Source organism: Prionailurus viverrinus, chromosome B2 (assembly GCF_022837055.1).
Source record: "Prionailurus viverrinus isolate Anna chromosome B2, UM_Priviv_1.0, whole genome shotgun sequence".
NCBI classification, from domain to species: Eukaryota; Metazoa; Chordata; class Mammalia; order Carnivora; family Felidae; genus Prionailurus; species Prionailurus viverrinus.
The window spans coordinates 75,078,295-75,101,619 of NC_062565.1; the positions used below are offsets into that span (position 1 = coordinate 75,078,295).

At 34.8% G+C, this 23,325-nt stretch overlaps 1 protein-coding gene across 1 annotated transcript in view; it reads right to left on the bottom strand.

The window, feature by feature from the left end:
- The window catches only part of ME1 (malic enzyme 1), a 189,591-nt gene that overhangs the window by 83,973 nt on the left and 82,293 nt on the right, over positions 1-23,325 (bottom strand). Inside the window, exon 6 of the mRNA XM_047858812.1 lies at positions 12,265-12,368. Coding sequence (XP_047714768.1) covers positions 12,265-12,368 — 104 coding nt within the window. The remainder of the gene's footprint in view (positions 1-12,264; positions 12,369-23,325) is intronic.

The following is a 23,325-nucleotide window of genomic DNA, read 5'->3' on the forward strand; positions in this document are numbered from 1 at the left end:
CACTTACATCACTAGAGAGATCATCCAGACAGAAAGTCAATAAGGAAACACTGACCTTAAATGACATGCTAGACCAAATGAATTTCATAGATATACCCATTTAAAAAAGCAGAATACATATGCTTCTCAAGTGCTCATGGAACATTCTCCAGTGCTAATCGTATGTAAGATCACGAAACAAATCTCAATAAATTCAAGAAGACATATCAAGCAGCTTTTCTGACCACAATTGTATGAAACTAGAAATCATTACAAAGAGAAAACTGTTAAAACTACAAATACACAAAGATTAAACAACATGCTGCTGAAAAAACAATGGGCCATCAATAATCAAAGGAGAAATCAGAAAATAGCAAGAGACAAAAACAGAAACACAACATTCAAATCTATGGGATGCAGCAAAAGCGATTATAAGAGGGAAGTTCATAGTAATAGAGGTCTACCTCAAGAAACAAGAAACCTCTCAAATAACTAATTAACTTCACATCTAAAGGAACTAGGAAAAGAACAAATGAAGCCTAAATAAAGTTAGGAGAGGGAAGAAAATAATCAATGTCAGAACAGGAGTAAATGAAATAGAGATGAAAAAGACAATAAAAAAGATCAATGAAACTAAGGGCTGATTCTCTGAAAAGATAAGTCATAGTTACAAAGCGAGGCAAACCAAGAAAAAAAAGGGGGGCTCAAAGATATAAAACCAGAAATGAAAAAGCAATTACAACTGTAACCACAAAAATACAAAGGATTATAACAGAATATTACAAAGAATTATACAACAAATTGGACAACCTAGAAGAAATGGTTAAATTTCTAGAAATACATAATTTTCCATGACTGAATCATGAAAAATATAAAATCTGAATAGATTAATTTCTTGTAAGAAGATTGAATCAGTAATCAGAAACCTCCCAACAAACAAAAGCCCAGGATCAGCCAATTTCACAGGCTAATTCTTCCAAATATTCAAAAAAGATTAACACCTATCCTTCTCAAACTGTTCCAAAAAAACTGAAGAAAAGTAAATACTTCAAAACTCATTTTACAAGGCCAGCATTACCTTGAAACCAAACTCAGGTAAGGACACCACAAAAAAAAGGGGGGGGAAATTATAGGCCAAGATCCTTGATGAACATAGAGACAGAAATTGTCAACAAATATCATCAAACAAAATTCAACAATACATTAAAAGGATCATATACCATGATCAAGTGGGATTTATTCCAGGGAGGCACAAATGGTACAACATCTACAAATCAATCAATGTGACATACCACACTAACAAAATGAAGAATAAAAATATGATCATCTCAACAGATGCAGAAAAATATTTGGCAAAATTCAGTATCATTTATGATAAAAACTCTTAACAAAATAGGTACTGAGAGAACTTATCTCAACATAACAAAAGCTATACACGACAAACCTACCATCAATATCATATTCAATAGTGAAAAACTGAAAGCTTTTCCTTTAAGTTCAGAAACAAGATGAGGATGCCTACCCTCGCCACTTACCTTCAGCACAGTATTAGAAGGTTTTAGCTACAGCAATCAGACAAGAAAAAAATAAAAGTCATCCAAACTGGAAAAGAAGAAGTAAAACCATTTCTATTTGTAGATGACATGATACCATATACAGAAAACCGTAAAGTCTCCACAAAAAAACAAAAAACAAAAAAAAAAACCTGTCAGAACTAATAAACAAATTCAGTAAAGTTACAGGATACAAAACTGATATACATAAATCTATGGGGTTTGTATACAATAATAACAAAACACCAGAAGGACAAATTAAGAAAAAAATCTCATTTAACAATGCATCCAAGGGGTGCCTGGGTGGCTCAGTCGGTTAAGCGTCAACTTTGGCTCAGGTCAAGATCTCACGGTTCGTGGGTTCAAGCCCCGCATCGGGCTCTGTGCTGACAGCTCAGAGCCTGAAGCCTGCTTCGAATTCTGTGTCTCCCTCTCTGCCCCTCTCCCACTCATACTCTGTCTCTCTCTCTCTCTCTCTCTTAAAAATAAACATTAAAAAAATGCATCCAAAAATATCTAGTAATAAATTTAACCACAGAAACGAAAGACCTGTACATTGGAGGCTGTAAGACATTGATGAAAGAAACTAAAAAAGACAGAAATAAATGGAAAGATACTCCATGCTCATGAATGGGAATAAATAATATTGTTAAAATGTCCGTAATACCCAAAGCAATTTACAGATTCAGTGCAATCCCTATGAAAATTCCAATGGCATCTGTCATAGAACTAAAACAAATAATTCTAAAATTTGTAGAGAACCAAAAGAAATCGCAAATAGCCAATCTTGAGAAATAATAACAATGCTGGAGGTATCACACTCCCTGAATTCAAACTATACTACAATGTAGTATTTGCATAAAAACTGACATACAGATCAACAGAACCGAATTGAGAGCCAAGAAATAAATGCACACATATACAGACAATTAATTTATGGCAAAGGAACCAAGAGCATAAAATAAAGGATAGTCTCTTCAATAAGTGGTGCTGGGAAGACTGGACAGCCACATGCGAAAAAAAAAAAAAAAAGGAAAAAAACAAACAAAAAACAAAGAATGAAACCAGAACATTATATTACACTGTACATAAAAATTAAAATGGAATAGACTTGACTGTTAGATCTGAAATCATAAAATTCCTAGAAGAAAACATAGGTGGTAAACTCCTTGACAATGGTCTTAGCAATCTATTTCTGGATCTGACTCCAAAGGCAAGGGAAACAAAAGCCAAAATAAACAATTAGGACTATATCAAACTAAAACGCTTCTGTACAGTGAAAAGAGCCATCATAAAAACAAAAAGTGAACCTATTGAATGAGAGAAGATATCTGCAAATCATAAATCTGATAAGAGATTAGTATCTGAAATATACAAAGAATTCAGTCAACAATAAAAAAAAATCAAACAACCTAATTAAAAAATGGGCAGTAGATCTGAACATTTTTCCAAAGAAGACATAAAGATGGCAAAAAGACACATGAAAACATGTTCAAAAGCCACTACTCATTTGGGAAATGCAAATCAAAACCTCAATGAGATATCACTCATACCCGTTAGAATGACTATCATCAAAAAGAGAAGAAATGACAAGTCTTGGAGAGGATGTGGAAAAAAGGGAATTTAAACTGCTGCAGAACTATGCAAAAGAGTATAGATTTCCCAAAAATTTAAGAATACATTCAGCATATGATCCAGCTATTCCACTTTTGCATATTGATCTAAAGAATATGAAAACACTTATATGAAAAGGTATATTCATCCCTATGTTCACTGAGGCATTATTTACAGTAGCTAATGTATGGAATTGGCCTGAAGTGTCCATTGATAGATGAATAGATAGAGGATAAGATACACACACACACACACACAATGGAATACTACTTAGTCATAAAAAATTAAAATCTTGCCATTTGTGACAAAATGGATGGACCTTGTGGGAATTTGCGTAAAGTAAGTCAAAGTTAGAAAGACAAACACTGATTTCACTGATGTGTGGAATCTAAAAAAGAGAAACAGACAAAAAAATACAAAAAAATAAAAACCCTCATAGAGCACAGATTGATGGTTAGCAAGAAGAAAGGGAGTTGGAGTGGGCAAAATGGTTTTAAAGAGGGTTATCTGTTGGTGACAGACGGTAACCAGACTTTTGGTTGTGATCACTTTGTAGTGTATACAAATGTCATATTAATGCTGTATACCTGAAACTTACATGTTATATACCAATTATACCATAATTAAAAAAAATACTACTATGAAAAGTATAAACAGAAAAACAAATATAAATATGTAAGGAATGCATACATTTGGTGATTTTAATATATACTTGACAATATGCAAGGATTATAAGAACTTTAATACAGTATTTCCTAAAATTAAATTACATGAGAAGAAGGAATTCTTTGAAATACGAGACTTCTTCCTGGTATACTTGTACACAAGAAGTGACAAGCGTTGGCAAGGATGTAGAGAAAAGGGAAGCCTCGTGCATTGCTGGTGGGAATGTAAATGGGTGTAATTACTGTGAAAAAGACTATGGAGGTTCCTCAAAAACTTAAAAACAAAAATGTCATATGATCCAGTAGTTCCACTATTGGCTATTTATCCAAGGAAAACAAAAAACACTAATTCTAAAAGATATATGCATCCTTATTTACAATAAATATGCAATTATTTATATATTTACATATTTGTACACAATATGTAAATATGAAGCGTTATACATATAATACTCAAGATATGGAAGCAACCCATGTGTCCATCAATAGATGAATGGATAAAGAATATGTGGTGTATGTACACAATGAAATATTACTCAACCATAAAAAAAAATGATATCTTGCCATTTGTGAGAACATGGATGGACCTAAAGAGTATTAGGCTAAGTGAAATAAGTCAGAGAAAGACAAATACCATTTGATTTCACTTACATGTGAAACCTAAAAAACAAAACACACAAAAAAGACAGAAAGAAACCCATACATACAGCGAACAAATTGGTGGCCGCCAGAGGGAAGAGGCAAGACAGATGGGTAAAATGAGGCAAGGAGAATGAGAGGTACAGGCTTCCAGTTATGGAATGAATAAGTCACAGAGATAAAAGATAAAAGCAATACAGTTGATGGTATTTTAATAGTGTATGGTGACAGATGGTAACTACACTGGCAGTAAGTGTAGCATAATTTATAGAGTTGTTGAATCACTATGTTGTACACTTGAAACTAATGTAACTTTGTGTGTCAACTATACTTCAATTTTTAAAAATTGAACAAACAACCAAAATAACAAAACAACAACAACAAAAAGAGCTCACAAATATAGAGAACAAACTGGTGGTTGCCCGACGAGAGAGGGGTAGGGGATAGGTGAAATAGGTAAAGGAGATTAAGAGTTACAAACTTCCGGTTGTACAATAAATAAATCACAGGGATGAAAAGTACAGCATTTGGGAATACAGTCAATATTATGATAACATATGGTGACAGATGGTAACTACCCTTACCGTGGTAAGAACTGTGTGATGTATAGAATTGTTGCATCACTCTATAGTACACCTGAAAGTGAAATAAGTTAAAAATAGAACTACCTTATAATCCAGTAATCATACTACTGCCTATTTACCCCCAAAATACAAAAACACTAGTTTGAAAGTACATATGCACCCCTATATGTATTGCAGCATTATTTGCAACATACAAACTATGGAAGCAGCTCAAGTGTCCACCAAGTGACAAATGGATAAAGAAGATGTGGTATATGTATACAAAACAGAATGTTATTCAGTCATAAAAAAGAATTAATTCTTGCCATTTGCAACCATATGGATGGAGATAGAGATTATTATGCTCAGTAAAATAAATCAGAGAAAGACAAATACCATACAATTTCATTCATGTGGAATTTAAGAAACAAAACAAATGAGCACAGGGAATAAAGAGAGAGAGAGAGAGAGAGAGAGAGAGAGAGAAACCAAGAAACAGACTCTCAACTATGGAGAACAAACAGGTGGTTACCAGATGGGGAGGTAGGGGGATGGGCGAAATAGGTGATGGGGATGCAGGGCACACTTATCACATGAGTACTGAGTAATGTATAGAATTGTTGAATCACGATATTGTGCCCCTGAAACTAATAGAACACTGTATGTTAACGATACTGGAATTAAAATTAAAAATTACTTTAAAAAATGAAGCCAATATAACATTGTATGTCACTATATTTCAATAACAATTTTTAATAAACATGAAAAAAACTCCCTCTTGCCAAAAAGATGAATGACTAGATGAGGTCACCAAGGAAGTGAGGATAATAGTAAAGAGAAGAGTTTTAAGCTCCAACCCTGAAGCACACTAAAGTATAGAGGTTAGGGGGATGAGAATAAACAAGACAAGCAAAGTGTGTAGGGGCCATCACTGAGGTAGAAGGAAGCCAAAGAGAGTGTGCTGGAAACAAAGGGAAGAAAATCATATAATGAAAATGCTCAGTGAATATATTTGGGCATCAAATTCATTCTTTATTTGGTATTATTTTCTTAACTATACTCTCAGATGTAGAATTACTAGGCCCAATTGATGAAACTGTTGAAAAGGCAAGTACCAGGAAAACAGACCTGGAGATGCTAATTAACATCCAGGCTAATTAATCCAGACTAATTTATCAGTACTTCTGAATTCAGTTTTTCTGTTGTTTATTAATTTACCTAACTGTAATCAAAGAGCTCACGCTAATTTTCAACAAAAGTATAACTGAAAGAGTATCACGACTTTAGCAATAGACTTCGTAACAGAAATTACCTGTATTTATTAAAAAAGTAAACATAATAAAAGTAAAATCTATGCTCAAAAAGAGATTACTACATCTATAACATTCATCTGATTTACATAAATTAAGTTACCTATTATTCTTAGACAGCAATTTGTTTCCTTTGTTACATTTATTACGATTTCATTGTTTCATCTGATTATTTGCTGGTTTACTTGTTTATTATCTGTATCCTCTAGTAAAGAATAAGCTATATGAAAGACAGGGATTATTTTTGTTTTATTCATCCCTGTATCCCCAGCACCAAACACAGTGCCTGACTTTCAACAAATGAAAAATGAATCAAAACAATAAGGAAGAAAAACTAGGTAGTTTGACAAGACACTTTTACCACAGAGATCTAGCTCCTGTTAGGGCACAGGTAGTTGGGGGAATTCAATGGCTTGCTCCAAAAGCCAATTTTTCTTTTCTTTTCTTTTTTATTTATTACAAAAAATTTAATATCTATTTATTTTTGAGAGAGACAGAGACAGAATGCAAGTGGGTTAGGAGCAGAGAGATGGGGAGACACAGAATCCGAAGCAGGATCCAGGCTCCAAGCTGTCAGCACAGAGCCTGATGTGAGGCATGAACTCACAAACTGTGAGATCACGACCTGAGCCGAAGTCGTATGCTCAACTGACTGAACCATCCAGGCGCCCCTCTTTCTTTTTCTTTTTAATTTTTTTATGTTTATTTATTTTTGAGAGAGAAAGAGACAGGGGAGGGGTCGAGAAAGAAGGAGACACAGAATCTGAAGCAGGCTCCACTCCAAGCTGCCAGAACAGAGCTTGATGTGGGGGCTCAAACTCACAAAAAGTGAGATCATGACCTGAGCCAAAATCAGACATTTAATCGACTGAGCCACCCAGGTGCCCCCAGTAGGCAATTTTTCTAAACCAAAAATATTTTGCAGGAGCCAGCATTTGTCTGTCATATGACTTGATAACAGAATATCAGAAATAGTCTATTGAACAGATTCTAAGATATGCCTTAATTACAGCTACCTTGAAACTTTTTTTCTGCTTAATTTTTATCGTTATCTAAATGTCATTATACTGAATGCTGTGACAGGGTACTGAGTAATGTAATGTAAAAGCCAGAGGACCTCTCTAATAGATACAAAAATGCTCTCAGATCCTACAGCTCCTGAGCAGAGAAAGTTAATCACCAGGAATAAGGCATTAATCATCAGAGTGGTCAAACACTCCAAAACTTTAACAAGGTAGATCTGCTAAGTCAGGTTCCTGATTGGATCCTGACACATGAGATGAGATGTCTGGTTTGATGCCTCCCAAAATCTTGAATTTCCAGATTCCCTAAAACATTCTGAAGCCACAAAAATGGTCTGCCCTTTCCTTCTTGGGAATCACGTACACAGAAGCTTCCCCCTCCTAAGACAACATGTGCCTTCCTAACCTCCATCCACCTTCACCTCCTCTCCAGACCCTTGGGCCTATAGCCAGGGTTATGTCACAATATAACCCACCTAAGACATACTAGGCCTAACAAAGGAAGAAAGGGGATATTCCACAAAGAAACTGCAAGATCTAGCTACTTTATATTAGTCAGAAGAGTACATATGAGATTAAATTCTGCTCAAAGGGGCTGGAATTTAAGTATTAGATAAGAGTTTAGCGATTAGAAGGCACTATCCTGAGATGCAGGATTTACAACCAGTAAGAATCTCAGGAGATGGTATAAATTCACTACTAGGATGGTTCCTGGAAACAGAGCAGGTAAAGGCTCATATTAAATATTGTTGAAATGCCAGGAATGCTGTGGCAGATGGCAGAAGGGGGATCATGAGTGTCTGAGAGTAATTCTAGAATGCACGTGCTAAGTAAGACCAGAAAACCCATCAAATTACTATGTTCCACTTGAAGGTCCAGAAAACACACCATATACAAAGCAATAAGGAATATGCCAATGAGAAGATATCCACATTAGTAAGTTTTGTGGTGGTTCTTTTCTAAAGGCCAGAACTGACAGAAGGAAAGGCTGTTAAAAGAATTAGGGTCAATGATAGCAATGGGGATGATAGGACCAGCTAAGGGTCAGAAGCCATGAGAAGCTAGGTAGACATAATTATCATTAGAGTGGCAAGGCTGGGGTTAGTGAGGGGCTGACCCACAGAGAGATAGTTTAAAAATACAGCATCTCTAGAGGCAAAACAGCTGACAAGGCTACTACTCAATATGTACAATCAAAATAAATCATAGATGAATGAACAAATCTGAGGGAAACTGCCCCAGTGAAGTCACAATCTCTCATTCAGTTTCCAAACCTGACATAATTTTTTAACTCAGAACCATCTAGAAGCCTGGTGGGTGGGGGGTGGATGGTGCCTGGGTGGCTCAGTCGGTTAAGCATCTGACTCATGATTTGGGATCAGGTCATGTTCTCGTGTCTTGTGAGATGGAGGCCCATGGTGGGCTCCACACTCACAGTGTGGAGCCTGCTTGGGATTCATATTCTCTCTCTCTCTCTCTCTCTCTCTCTCTCTCTCTCTCTCTCTCTCAAAATAAATAAATAAATTTAAAAAAAATCCAGAGGGAAAGGTCTTCCAACACCATGGCAAGAATACAGGGTAATAATTCCCTTAATCCTTCTCCAATGGAACCTATAGCCCTTTATTCAGTAACTGTGCTCTGGGGACAGGGAATACCCAAACATGTCAAGGGCACAGAGTTGACAGTGATATCAGAAGACCTAAAGCATCTATATAATGTCAACCTCCTCACTAGAGTAGAGGCGTTTGGAAGCCAGTAATTAATGGAGCCCTGACCAAAGTCTAGTTCATAATGGGTCCATCCATTAGGACTACAGACTGATTTCCTCAGTCCCCAAATGCATAATCAGAACAGACTTAGTAAGTGCCATAACACCCATATAAAGTCCTTGGCCTAGGAGGTAAAGAGCTATAATTGTGAAGAAAGTCAAGAGGAAGAATTTGAAATTGACCCACCCAACCCTGAGAATGTAATAAGTAAAAAATACAACATAGTATTGGGTGAAGTAGGGGGGGATTGGCAGAAATCAGTGTTCCCTTAAGTATCTAACTGGAATGCAAGGATGATTCCAATGAAGTTATCCAAAGCTGTTGGTGGTTCCACATTGCAGCTTAACTTCTCTTATCCACTCCTATTTCTGTCCCCTCCCTTGCAAAGAGGTTCATTCCAAAGGTACTCCTTAATGAACTCCATCACAGAACCTGGTTCCTGAGTAAGTAAATTTGCAACAGTCATCTTCCACCTTGAATTTAAGTTACATGTTCTTTTTAATAAACTTGGGCTTATCTTCAGAACCATTTCCCAATTTAATTGGTGTCTCTTCTGGAAAACTTCTACCAAAGCAGCAACATGCTAGAAATATTTTTGAAAAATCTTTGGGATTCTTCTCTGGGAAGAGCCCATATAGAATTCCTGATATACAGGGGCTCTCTGCATTTAACAGTATTGACTTTTCATCAATCTCTATATCCTTATCAAAGATCTCAGGTAATCCTTCAATTCACTGTTTTTTAAAAAAAGCTTTTCTGACTCTATATTGACACAGAGCATTCAAAATTAGCTCATATCTCATTTTCTCCAGAAAGCTTCTCACTGATTCTAATAGAATTATTTCTATTTTATTTCATCAGCATTTAAGTATGTAAGTATATTAAGTATATAAGACATACAAACTATGTTCATAAACTTGTGTAACAGTTTCTTTGTAAGTATACTGAAGTCGTGTATATAAAGATAGAATCTACTTACTCAAATAGACAATAAAAACAATTATGCTAAGAACAGCATTTTCCTCATCTTTTATAGTGGCACAATGTTCCCTACATACTCTCTGTTTTTGTTTTTTTTTTTTTAATGTTAGTGCATTTTTTGAGAGAGAGATGGAGACAGCATGAGTGTGGGAGGGGCAGAGAGACAGAGGGAGACACAGAATCCAAAGTAGACTCCAGGCTCTCAGCTGTTAGGACAGAGCCGAACGCAAGGCTCAAATCCACAAACTGTAAGATCATGACCTGAGCCAAAGTCAGACACTTAACCAACTGAGTCACCCAGGTGCTCCTCTGGGGTTTTTTAAAAAGAATTTTATTTTTACGTAATCTCTACACCCAACGTGGGGCTCAAACTCACAATCCCTGAGATCAAGAGTTGCATGCTTCACCAACTGAGCTAGCTGGGCACCCCTAACATAATCTCCTGATTAGTGTTGCTACCTAAAAAGTTACAGGTAATTTCAAAACATTACATTATATATGAGAAACTACTAGAAATTAAACTACTAGAAAAAAATACAACATAGTATTGGGTGAGGTGGGGGGGACTAGCAGAAATCAGTGTTCCCTTAAGTATCTAACTGGAATTAACTGTACCATGCAATCTTGAGCTTAAACTGTACAGTTTTCCAACTATTTCTATGAATAAGTACAGCTTAACCAAGTAAGTTAATAACAACAATAAATAAATCAGGCATGTGTGTTTAAAAAGTAGCCCATGCTAACTGGCAAATATACTCTTCCTTGAAACCTTGGGCAATAGGAGACTCAATATATTCTAAATATTGTGCAAGCTGATGAAAGCACTTTCTGCTGTTGCATACAACTTCTTAAAATTAAACCTTACACTAAAAAAAACCCAGAAGTATGTCTCTAGTTACAGCTCATTCTAATGATGAGTTTATTTCTATGAAAAACCAAGGCAACGTATATGTTTTAAAATAGTACTTGGTTTTTGTGGTAGTAGCAAATGGGATGACTGTCCATTAGTGTGACAAAATTATCGCAGAATACATTACTAAATTATGGTGGAAATTTCTTTGTTGAAAGAAAAAAAAATGGAAAACTTTATAGTAGTACTTGGCCCACAATCAAGTGCTATTGAAACTAGGTGAAATACAGTAGTGCACTTTAATCATATACTGTAGATTTAATCAGAGACTCATGAACTGTGATTGGATGTCCTGTTTCTTAAACACCATTCTGGACTTGTGGCTTATACTAACTCACACTTGCTCCCCACTTCCTCTGCTTCTCCTACCACAAAAGGGTCAGATACACCCACAAAGATGACTAAAGATCACATTTTATCAGCAGCCAGAAATGAAGTACAGACTGCCAATAATCACAAAAAGTCTTGCTCAGGTAATTTGGTCACTGACTACTGCCTCCTTCACCATAATCATGTATTTCTTTTTTTTTTTTTTTTTTTTTTTTATTTTTATTTTTGGGACAGAGAGAGAGCATGAACGGGGGAGGGGCAGAGAGAGAGGGAGACACAGAATCGGAAACAGGCTCCAGGCTCTGAGCCGTCAGCCCAGAGCCCGACGCGGGGCTCGAACTCACGGACCGCGAGATCGTGACCTGGCTGAAGTCGGACGCTTAACCGACTGCGCCACCCAGGCGCCCCCATAATCATGTATTTCAATAACTACAAGATCTAAAGATTTTTGTAAAAGTATCTTCAGGAATAGCAACAGAGACAACAGTTTTTTAAATTTTTTTTTAATGTTTGTTTATTTTTGAGAGAGAAAGACAGAGTGTAAGTGGGGGAGGGGCAAAGAGAAATGGAGACACAGAATCCAAAGCAGGTTCCAGGCTCTGAGCTGTCAGCACGAAGCCCAACGCAGGGCTCAAACTCGGCAACCTCGAGATCATGACCTGAGTTGAAGTGGGACACTTAACCCACTGAGCCACCCAGGCTCCCCCAGAGACAATCTTTTTTGAGACAGATACATGACTTTATCATTTAGTCACTAATAACCATGACAGTGTATGTGTGTGTGTGCGTGCGCCCGCATTTCAAACAAATCCCTTCCAATTACTAAACACACTACACCAAACTTGGATACTTGTGTAGTTTATTATGTTAGGTTATCTTTAAATTTTTGAAATTCAATTCAAATAAAGATAAATAAAGATTATACATACTTGGAAGAAACTGCCTCCATGAATTCATCCAAAAAGTCATCATATTCAGGACCTCTCACTCTTCTCTGCCGTAGCCCAATGTACAATGGATCTTTAAGTAAATCCTATTAAAAAAAAAAAGTTACCATAGATATAGAAATAATTATAGGTATATCATTCATACTTTCTGAGCTTAGAAATGGAAATAAAATCTTTCCATACTGAGGCAGAATTCACCTACAGAGTATTATATTTTATTAGTATTACATATCTACAGTATTCATATGTCACATAAGAAAAGTAATTACTAGACATTAAAACATTCTGCCTTATTTTGGGGATAATAAAAGGAATTAAAATCTCTCAGTAGTGCTAATTAGAAGACTTCAATTCAGACTTTACAGGCAAAGTTTATCATATAGAAAAATAATACTGAATTTTGAAGTATTACATTAGTTTAGGAAATGGAAAGATACCAATTCTTTTCTTAGATTTATTTTGTTTTTGAAAGTAAAATCTTCAACAAGCATTTTAATTACAGTTTTAATATATTAACTGGCTGATATTAAAAATAAATTTTTAGCCTTAACTAAAGTTTTCTTAAACTTTTTAAATTTTACAAAGCTCAAGTTTACTCTGTTCAAGTTTTGGTATAAGTAATAGTGTTTTTTATGAGATCAATTTTTTCAATGTATAAAATTCATACACAACAAAAGCTCTCAGTAAAGTAGGAACAGTAAGGTAGGAACTTCCTCAACCTAATAGAGGGCATCTGTGGAAAAACCACAGCTAATAATATATTTAACAGTGAAAGATTGGACGCTATTCCCCTAAGACTGGAAATAAGCAAAGATATCTACTATCACTATTCAACACTATACTGGAGACCCAAGCCGTTACAATAAGGCAAGAAAAAGAAAACATAAGAATATAGGCTGGAAAGAAAAAAGTAAACTGTTTTTATTTGTACATACATGATCACGTACATGGAAAATACTTAGAAATCTATACACAAAAAATAACCCACTAGAAAAAAAATATGTGAATTTAACACAGTAGATCTAAGATCAACATACATAAATCAACTGTATCTCTATATACTAGCAATGAACAGTTGAAAATGAAATAAAATATATAACCTCATTTACAATAGCATTCCAAAACATAAAATTCACAGGGATATATTTCAGAGAATGTGTGTGAGCCCTATACACTAGAAACTACAAAATATTGCTGAAACAAATTTAAAAAGACAAACTGCTTTTGTGGACTAGAAAGAAAATTGCATTCTATGTCATGTTATAGTGAAACAATGGAAAAACTGTCATCTTCTGTAACCTGAAACACAGACGATGTACCTAAAGAACTTGTGAATCTGGCTAAGGAGATACCCGGGCAGAATGCTGAATGTGTAAATTGGCTTCTCTTAGCTGTATGATAAAGTCAAAACAGAGATGAGGTAAATAAGGAAATGTTTAGCTTGTGACAAAATTTAAAGAGAATACAGAGGACACAAGACTTGCTTGTGAAAGATTTCCAAAGTAAAATCAGGCTTGCAGTCAAAGATTCAACTGTGTAGTTAGCACACCTTTTGTGGAAAACTCTGATTTAAATTGGAGCCTAACAGACCATCTTGACTAGATAAAAAGAACTGGTTCTGCAGCATTCTGATATGGCAGCCAATGTCAGGAGAAGGTCTGTTTTGAAAAGAATTATGAGTAAGTCCTTTCTTTAATGAAGTAGACAGTCTCATATAAAAAGTCTTCAAAAAAATTTTTAGGGTACTGTACTATTTGGACGATTTGGAACAGAGACACTCCAAAATTAAAATACTTCTCTGGGCCCCCAACTTTCCACAGGCAGAGAGCAGACAGAGAAAGCTATTCAGCTGCAACATGGCCATTTCTTATGGAAAAGGAGGGATAGCTCAAAGGACAACGCCAAGAGCTCAGACTCAGATCCAAAAGCCTAAAAGAACAATGAACTACAGAACCACTCTTAGGAAACACAACTAGGCCCCCTTCAAAAAATATGTCCTCCCCCTAGGTAGGCAGCCTGGCAACATGTGTCCAGTGGCAATTCAAAATTGCCATGAGCCACTGAGAGTAATATGATTCTTATTCCTCCCATTTTGAATCGAAGTGTTGATTATGGTTATTCTGTTCCTGCCTCACCACTGAATAGCTAAGAGCAGCCACACCAAGGAATAAAACACAAGAAGCTTCATTTGCATCTAGACCTGATTTAGATGACAGGATCCTGAGCTTTGGGCCTGTTGTTGTTGTGGGATGAAACTTCTGGGAACCTAGGATGGAGATGTGCATATTTTACATGTAGAATGTAAACAATTTGTGAAGGATGAGAATCTAGATGGAAAAAGGCTGTGATAAACATCCTGGCCTTCCTACCAATCCCAGTGAATCAATAACATTAATAAAATAGTAATTGTTAGAAGTCACTAAATTTGGATGTGGTTTATTATGGATAAATGATATGTTTTTGCAGGTGTTGTGATGTTAAAAGTTAACCATCTGAATCATCTGAGTTGGGATTTGCTAAAAGTCAACAGAAATTACAGCCCAGTTCATACCTATTATCCTAGTATAGTTATTAACAGCATCCTCTTTCAGTGGGTTTGGCCAATAGATTATGTGGTCATCCTACTTATAATGTACTACACAACAATGAGTTAAGGCTTTCCAACTAGCTGGAAGTTAACATATTTAATCATATAAATGTATTTCAGACGAAATGTAAAATCTAAAACAGTGCTATTGTAAAGCCCAGCTGTTTTGTGAGGCCTGAAAACTTTAAACAATCTACTGGCAGGCTTCTTAAAAGCTGAGGTTGAAGTGCCAATGAGCTACTAATGGCTGCCAGAATTAAAATACCTTCTCCATGTGTGGAATATATTTGGACTTCGAAAATGTGAATTAGAAAAAGAACACAATTGAGAAAAGATGTTACACGTCCCCTCTTCTCTTTTCTCTCATTCTTTCCCATGCTAATAATTAAAGTATATACCATAAAGAAGTCTGACTACAATGAAGGGTCAATTATGAAGATTTATAAACAAGATAAAGCTTTTGAATTAAACCAGGAAGTTATAAAATTCTTCCAGTCATAATGTCCTTGTCAAAAGTTACTATTTTTAAAAAATGTCATGACAATTAAGGCTTGAGTGCATTCATGGAGAGCTTTCTGACCAAAAAAATTAGTATCTACACAAAACAATTTAACAAGATTACCCAATTTTGATAATGGCTCCATAGACCAACTAGCTTGGCATACAAGTGATATTAATTCATTGTATTAAAAACTTCTTATGGCCATGAGTAAACATTTAATACATCTTTGATGGAGAATAAATGAAAGACTTGATATTAAGCAAACACTTAAAAAAGGTTAGACTTTCTTTAGCAAGAGATGTCACATACAATACATGTGGTGTCACTAACGACTTATAAGCATGAAAGAAGGAAAAAGAGTAGGGGAAAAACAGTAAAAGACAAAACATATGGAAATATAAGAGAGTTCCAAAAAGGAGAGAAGGAGGGAATATACACTGGTGAAGCTAATTACTCATTAACAATATCCCATTTCTGGAAACTTGGAAATTTTTATTCAAAGTATTCATTTATTTAATGCTAACAGAAATCATTATCAACTTTCACCTTGTTCTGATCTCTCACATTCCTGCCTTTTCAATATGGAGATGGAGAATTAAAAAATATTTTCTTAAGAATCAAAAAAATAATTTATTTTTCATTCCTAAATAGACGTTAGTGTGTGTTTAGGGTTGCCAGGCATCCTGTATCTGTGGACATAACCTAAATTTAATGATTTTTATCCTGTGAACACCCTAAATATTCTGTATTCAGATTTTTTCCAACAAGTTACAAAAATCTGGTAGTCAGAAAAAAAGTTTCTTAATATTTTAAGGATTCTTTTTTCATTACAAAGGCAATGTTTGCCTATCAGAAAATTTGAGAACACTGAAAAGTAAAATTAGAAACAAAGAATACCAATAATCTCTACTGACTACTAGTATCTTGATGCATATTCTTCTAGGTCCTTTTCTTTATGTCTATGCATGTAGAATATTATCTCTCCAAATGTATGACAATATCATAGACTGTTTTATAACCCCTTTTCACATAGAATATATCATGAGGAGTTTTCAGGTCATTAGATGAACACTTTAAAAACTTGTGATCTGTATTCAAATTCTGGCCTCCTAGAAAGGATGAACAAATTAACATCTCCACCCAATGACACATAAGTACAGATCTTTCTTATGATAGACTTACATCCCAATAAACCCATCATAAATTGAAAATATCTTGAAAATGCATTTAATACACCTAACCTATGAAAAGCATAGCTTAGTCTGGCCTCCCTTAAATGTGCTCAGAACACTTATATTAGTTTACACTTGGGCACAATCATCTACAAAAAGCCTATTTTATAATAATGTGCTGGATATCTCATTTAATTTCTTGAATACTCCAATGAAGAATAGAATGGCTGTCTCGGTACAGAATGTAAGCATATTGGCTGTTTAACCTCGTGACCGTGTGGCTCACTGGGAGCTGCAGATAGCTGCCTCTGCCCAGCATCACAAAAGAGACAGAAGATCATACCACATACCACTGGCCTGGGAAAAGATCAAAATTCACAATGTGAAGTATGATTTGTACTGAATGCATATAGCTTTGGCACCAATGTGAAATACAAAAATCCTAAGCCAAACCATCATAAGTCAGGAACTGTCTGTATATCTATTTTGTTGCAGCTTCAAGTAAAAGTATTATCTTTCCATAAATATGTGTGTGTGTGTATATATATATAATATACATATAAATATATATTAAATATACAAATATTAAATATATAAAAATACATATATTTGTATATATAAAATGTTGTCAAGTAGCATTCATTTGTATTTTTCTTCTAATACTGTTAAATGTTTTTTATAAGTTTATTGATCATTTTTATTTCTTCATTTGTAAATTATCTGTGCCCATATGTCCCTAGGCAATTTTTACATTTCACATTTGACATTTTCTTATTGACTTCAAAGTGTTCTCTAAATATTCAGAATATTATCAATATTTATCTGTAATGGTATGAACACTCCCCACTTTAGCATTTGTTTTTAAGTTTTATTTATAATATACAGATAATCATTTTCTTTGTTGTTATTTACTCATTTTCAAATGAAAAAATCAGGTTCTGTAAATAGTATATAATTTTAGCTATTTTGCTGGCTCATATCATCAATACAATTAAGCAAACCAACTGCCAACATTCAGTCAAGAGTCTGAGACATAAAATTTTAAATATTGCATAAAAGCAATACTTTAAATGTCAGCATGCATATGAGCTGGCACAAATTTTAAAAAGTGGTAGAAGTAAAAGTGATTAAAATCTGTGATTCAGTAAATCTGAAGCAGGGCCCAGGATTCTGCATTCTTTTTTTTTTTTTAATGTTTTATTTATTTTTGAGAGAGAGAGACAGAGAGTGAACAGGGGAGGGCAGTGAGAGAGAGGGAGACACAGAATCCGAAGCAGACTCCAGGCTCCGAGCTGTCAGCACAGAGCTCAACACAGGGCTCAAACCCACAGACCATGAGACCGTGACCTGAGCGGAAGTCAGATGCTCAACCAACTGAGCCACCCAGGCACCCCAGGATTTTGCATTCTTAACATGCACCCCTGGTAATTCTGAAGTAGTTGCTTCATGGAACATATATTGAGAACCACCAATTTCAAATTTATATTAAGTTAAAATAAAATTATTCTACTTCCCCAAAGGTTTCTGTCTCAGGTAAATATTTTGTCCTATTTTAGTTTATATAATGGGTATTCCTAAATAGATCACAAACTTCAAGAACTTCCTGATAGTTCTAGTGCGTATAAACCAAACTGAAGAGACCTCATTTCATTTCCAAGGCATTGGTTTAGTATCTCAAAAAATAAAGAAATTCTTGATACCATCCATTATCATCTAATTTAGAGAGGATGAGATAAAAAGAGACCACAAAAAAGTAAGCACGTGACACTACAAACCGAAAGCCTGGAACCTGAGCAATCTTCTTTCCTCTGGCTTTACTGTAATGATTAGTGTTCATTCCAGTGCAAGATCACTTGTCTGAAGTGACAAGCAATCCCATAATATGAAAGGAAGAAGACAGAAATGAAGGAGGGTGGAGGGACAAATGACATTCTATCTGGGACCCAATGGTAGGCAGAATAATGAGTTCCCCTATTCTTAGAACAGTAAACATGTTACCTTATGTAGCAAAAAGGACTGGAGATGTGATTAAGGGTGAGTCTTGAAAATTGAAAAATTTTTCCTGGCTGTAGTCAGAGAAAGAGATGTGACAATGGAAGTAAAGCCAGAAAGATACTACATTGCTAGCTTGAAAATGGAAAAAGAGTACCATGAACCAAGGAATGGAGGCAGTCTTTAGAAGCTGGAAAAGACAGGATATGAAACACAGCCCTGTAGACACCTTTAATGATTTTAGCCTTTTGAGATTTGTGTCAGACTTTTGACCTATAGAACTATAATGTAATATATTTGTGTTGTTTAAGGCATTAAGTTTGTAATAACTTTTTACGGTAGCAATAGAAAACTAACACATTAAAACCACATTTTAGTGCCAACACTAGTTTCTGTGCAAGGGCTAAAAGATACACGGCAGCTATATATGACATAAGGTCTGTAAGGTTTTTCTTCAGTTTCTCTCCATCATAGCTGGTTCATGCCAAATATGAAGAGCAGTTTCTGGAAGACAAGGGGGAATTTTCTGAATGCAAGAAGGCTTCGACTTTGTGAGTTCAAGTTCCAGTAAGGATTCTAGATCTAGATACACTGTAAACATGAACCGAAGGGCAAACGAAACATAAAACCTGTATCAGAAATCTGAGACCTAGAGCAATGATTTCATAAATAAAGAATAACTATGCAAAAAACAAGTGCCCATGCCCTCTTTAAGAGTGACCAAATGTTATGGGCCAAATTGTGTCCTCACCAAAATCGTATGTTGAAGTCCTAACTCCCAACACCTCAGAATATATTTGGAAATGGAGTCTTTTAAAGAGGTAATTAAGTTAAATGAGGTCATTAGGGTGGATCATAATCCAATATAACTAGTGTTCTTATAAGAAAATATTAGAACACAGATGCACACAGAGGAAAGACGACGTGAAGACACTGGAGAAAAACCAGAGGAAGAAAAGCCAAGAAGAGAGACGTTAGAAGAAATTAACCCTGTCAACACCTTGATCTTGGATTTCTAGCCTTCAGTACCCTGAGAAAATAGATTTCTACTGGTTAACCACCCAGTTTGTAGTACTGTTTTGGCAGCCCTAGAAAATACACCACGTAATACATGAAGCAGTCTTCAAGACCTAATAAAACCTAGATCAGCATGTAGGGGACACAAGGAACATCTACTCACATCTTTAGTCAAACAGCAAACTTTGATATTGGTCACTTATATAAGAAAAATAGACAAATAATAAACATGATTACTACGAAAAGATTTTGCAATAATGATTTAAAAAGAAACTGAATATGGGATGCTGTTAAAAGACAACTGAAGAAAATTTACTTGAAGTAAATTGTATACAGCAACTGTTTCACAAGGAACATAAAGAAAATGTGATCTATAAAGTAACGGATGAAAAATAAGACAGACAGACATATATCTTGACTAAATGAATGCTTTGCTTTATTAACCTAAAGAAAAAGAGTATTTTTTAGCCAAGCACTTTTATGGCTCAGTTTCAGTGTCTTTGTTCTTTTTTTTTTTTTTAAGATTCTATTTTTAAGTAATACTCTACATCCAACATGAGGCTTGAACTTATAACCTCGAGATCAAGAGTCACATGCTCTCCCAACTGAACCAGCCAGGCACTCCATTACTGTCTTTGATCTTTAAACCTTCTTTAGGTGAAAGCTGCAGAGATTTAAGAAGTGAGGTGAGTATGATTTATACCAAGTGAAGAATGTCTTATCAATGGGCTCCTAATTTCTTTCCTGTTTTCATTACTACTCAATATAGGCATTTATAATAAAAGACGAAAACATTTATAATTTATAAAAATGGATCTAGTTCTCAAACTTTCCTACATTATTCTGGATAAGGAAGTAAGTTATTTTATCAATTGTTTGCATATTTTTACCATGAGGTGCCAAACTGGACAGAGATTCACAAAAGACAGAAGATTAAAAGCTTTTACCACAGGGAAAAACAAAAAGTCTTTATCACAGGAATATTTTCACAGCAAACAATTTTCCACATGTGAAAGTGGAACATAAAGCAGCAACATAAAAACTCCATTATATTTTACACTGTTATATTGTAGTGAATTTTGTCTTCTCGGTAAAGCAGCAGTAAAAATAAAAAGAAAAAAGGGTCAGAATGAATTAAATAAGAACATGTAGAGTTAGCAACTCATCTCAATCTAAATATTTCACTATTCTCCAATATATATTAATTAAGAGCTATAAACATAAAAATTCAGGTTATATTGCTCATAAGTTAGAATGTTACTAACAGATTTTGAACTCTAATAGCTAACAGAAAAATAAAATCATGTGTTGGAGCATTTCTATTTTAAGCAACAGAAAAGTTAATCTAGAATCTAAATGGCTTCTATTCTTCCTGATATATAAGTGCTTTATTGTTAACAAAATACAGTTGATACATGTCCCAAAAGTGAATAAAATTATGAAAAAGTTAACTAAAAAACAAAATATATTCTGCTTAATAAATAAAACATACCTCTATTAGTTTTTGGAAAAAAAGAAGACAGATGTAGACTTAAAAAAAAAATCATTCTTCTGATGAACCAAATCAAATATCACTATTTCTTTGCTTAAAATTTTGAATACCATATAACATTAGCAGAATAAACATTGTTGCTATTGCAAATGGAACAATTTTTGTTGATTAGTTATTACAAATAGTTAGAAAAGCTATTGAGTTTTAACATTTATTTTATAAGCATGGGGCACCTGGATGGCTCAGTCGGTCAAGCGTCTGACTTTGGCTCAGGTCATGATCTCATGGTCCATGAGTTCAAGCCTCGCATTGGGCTCTGTGCTGCCAGCTTGGAGCCGGTAGCCTGCTTTGGATTCTGTGTCTCCCTCTCCCTCTGCCCCTCCCACGCTCATACTCTGTCTCTCTCTGTCTCAAAAATAAACAAACATTAAAAGAAAATATTTATTTTACAAGCAATCACTTTACTGAGGGCTCTAATTTGGTCATGATAATTTTTACTTGATTTTCTTGGTTTTCATCAATAAACATATTACCTATAAATAATGAAAACTGTGTCTTTTCCAGGAAACTATCACCTTTGTTTTTCTTGTCTTATTGCAAAGGCTAGTACTTTCTGAATAATCAAAGAGAACAGTGATAACAAGTGTCTTTATAACTTTAAAGGAATTCCTCTAATATAGCACCATGGATTATGATGTTGCTAATAGTTTGAATAATTTTTGACATTAAAAGTATTCTGCAGGATTCAGTTTGCCAGTATTTTATGAAAGATTTTTGTTCCTGCATCTATATTCATAAAACTAACATTTAATAAGTACTTACAAAATGTTAATCACAATCATAAACACTCTAAGAGTATTAAATTGTGGTAACTCTATAAGCAGGTACTCAAGGAAACTGAAGCACCGAAGAGTTCAGTAACTTTTTCAAGAGTACACACCTAGAAAGTGGTAAAGGTAGGAACATGGGTAAACATGAGCCAAATTATCAGTTTCTTGTTATGTGCTATTTTTCTTTTTTACCAGGTTTGGATATCAAGGTTATGTTCTTTTCAAAATGAAATGCGAAGCTATGAATTTTAATATACTCTGGAACATTTTATAGAGTACAGGAGCTACATTTCCTTAAAAGTTTGAATGATCAAATCCATAATCTTATATGAGTTTAAAACTGAATTCTACTTAATTTAACATTAAAATTTAGACCTATTTTTCCTTTTGTGTGTTTGTCTCTTATATTTTTGTCTATTGTTTACATAAATCTGTGACATGATTCACAAGCATTCAACCATTTTGGATAGAGCCTGACCATTTTACTTAACAGCCTAGGAGCCCCAACTAACTGTCACAAGGTGGAGACTGACCACACCAGAAAAAATTACCATGTGACTTGGGGTGGGCGACTTTGGTCCAAATGTAATCGGTCAAACAGGTGCCTGAGTTCACAGGGGCAATCAATCAATCAATCATGTCTAGGTAATAGAGCCCAAATAAAAACTCTGAACAGTGGGGGTTACATATCAATCTCACACCTTAATACCACAGGGTAACTTGTCCTGACTCCACAGAAAGGAAAATAGAATCTTCACATTTGGAACCCTGAGACTCTGTCTTATGCATCTCTTCCTTTCACTGATTTTAATCTATATCCTGTCTCTATAATACATTATATTGTGACTATAATAGCTTTCAGTGAGATCTGAGTCCTTTTAGTGAACTATCAAGCCTGAAAGTCAGCTTTGGGCAATCTCCCACACTGACAGCACGGAGCCTGCTTGGGATTCTCTCTCTCCCTCTCTCTTTCTGCCCTTCTCCTGCTTGTGCTCTCTCTCTTTCTCTCTCTCTCAAAATAAATAAATAAAACTTAAAACAAAAATATTTCCTTTATAAAGGTTAAATGAACATTCACATATATAGGAAGATAAAAATTATAACTTTCTCTATTAATGAATATAAAAACTGTTCAAGCTAATATAATATATTACTAACGGGTCAAGTGCTTTAGAAGGAAAGAAAACAACTATAAAAACTGTACATATTCTACCTTTAATTTCTAATATGTATCACTATAAATGAATCTAACTATTAGCAACACAGGATGAACAAAAATATGTACTGATATACAACTTTAAGATTCTAAAATACTGATCCAGGAATGAGAAACACTAAATTCCAAATCATCTACTACAGGTTTAAACAGACTTTTAAAACTACATTTCATACTGATTAAACTTAGTAAATCCTTTGGGATTAGTTCCTGCATAGTACAGAATCAATAATTT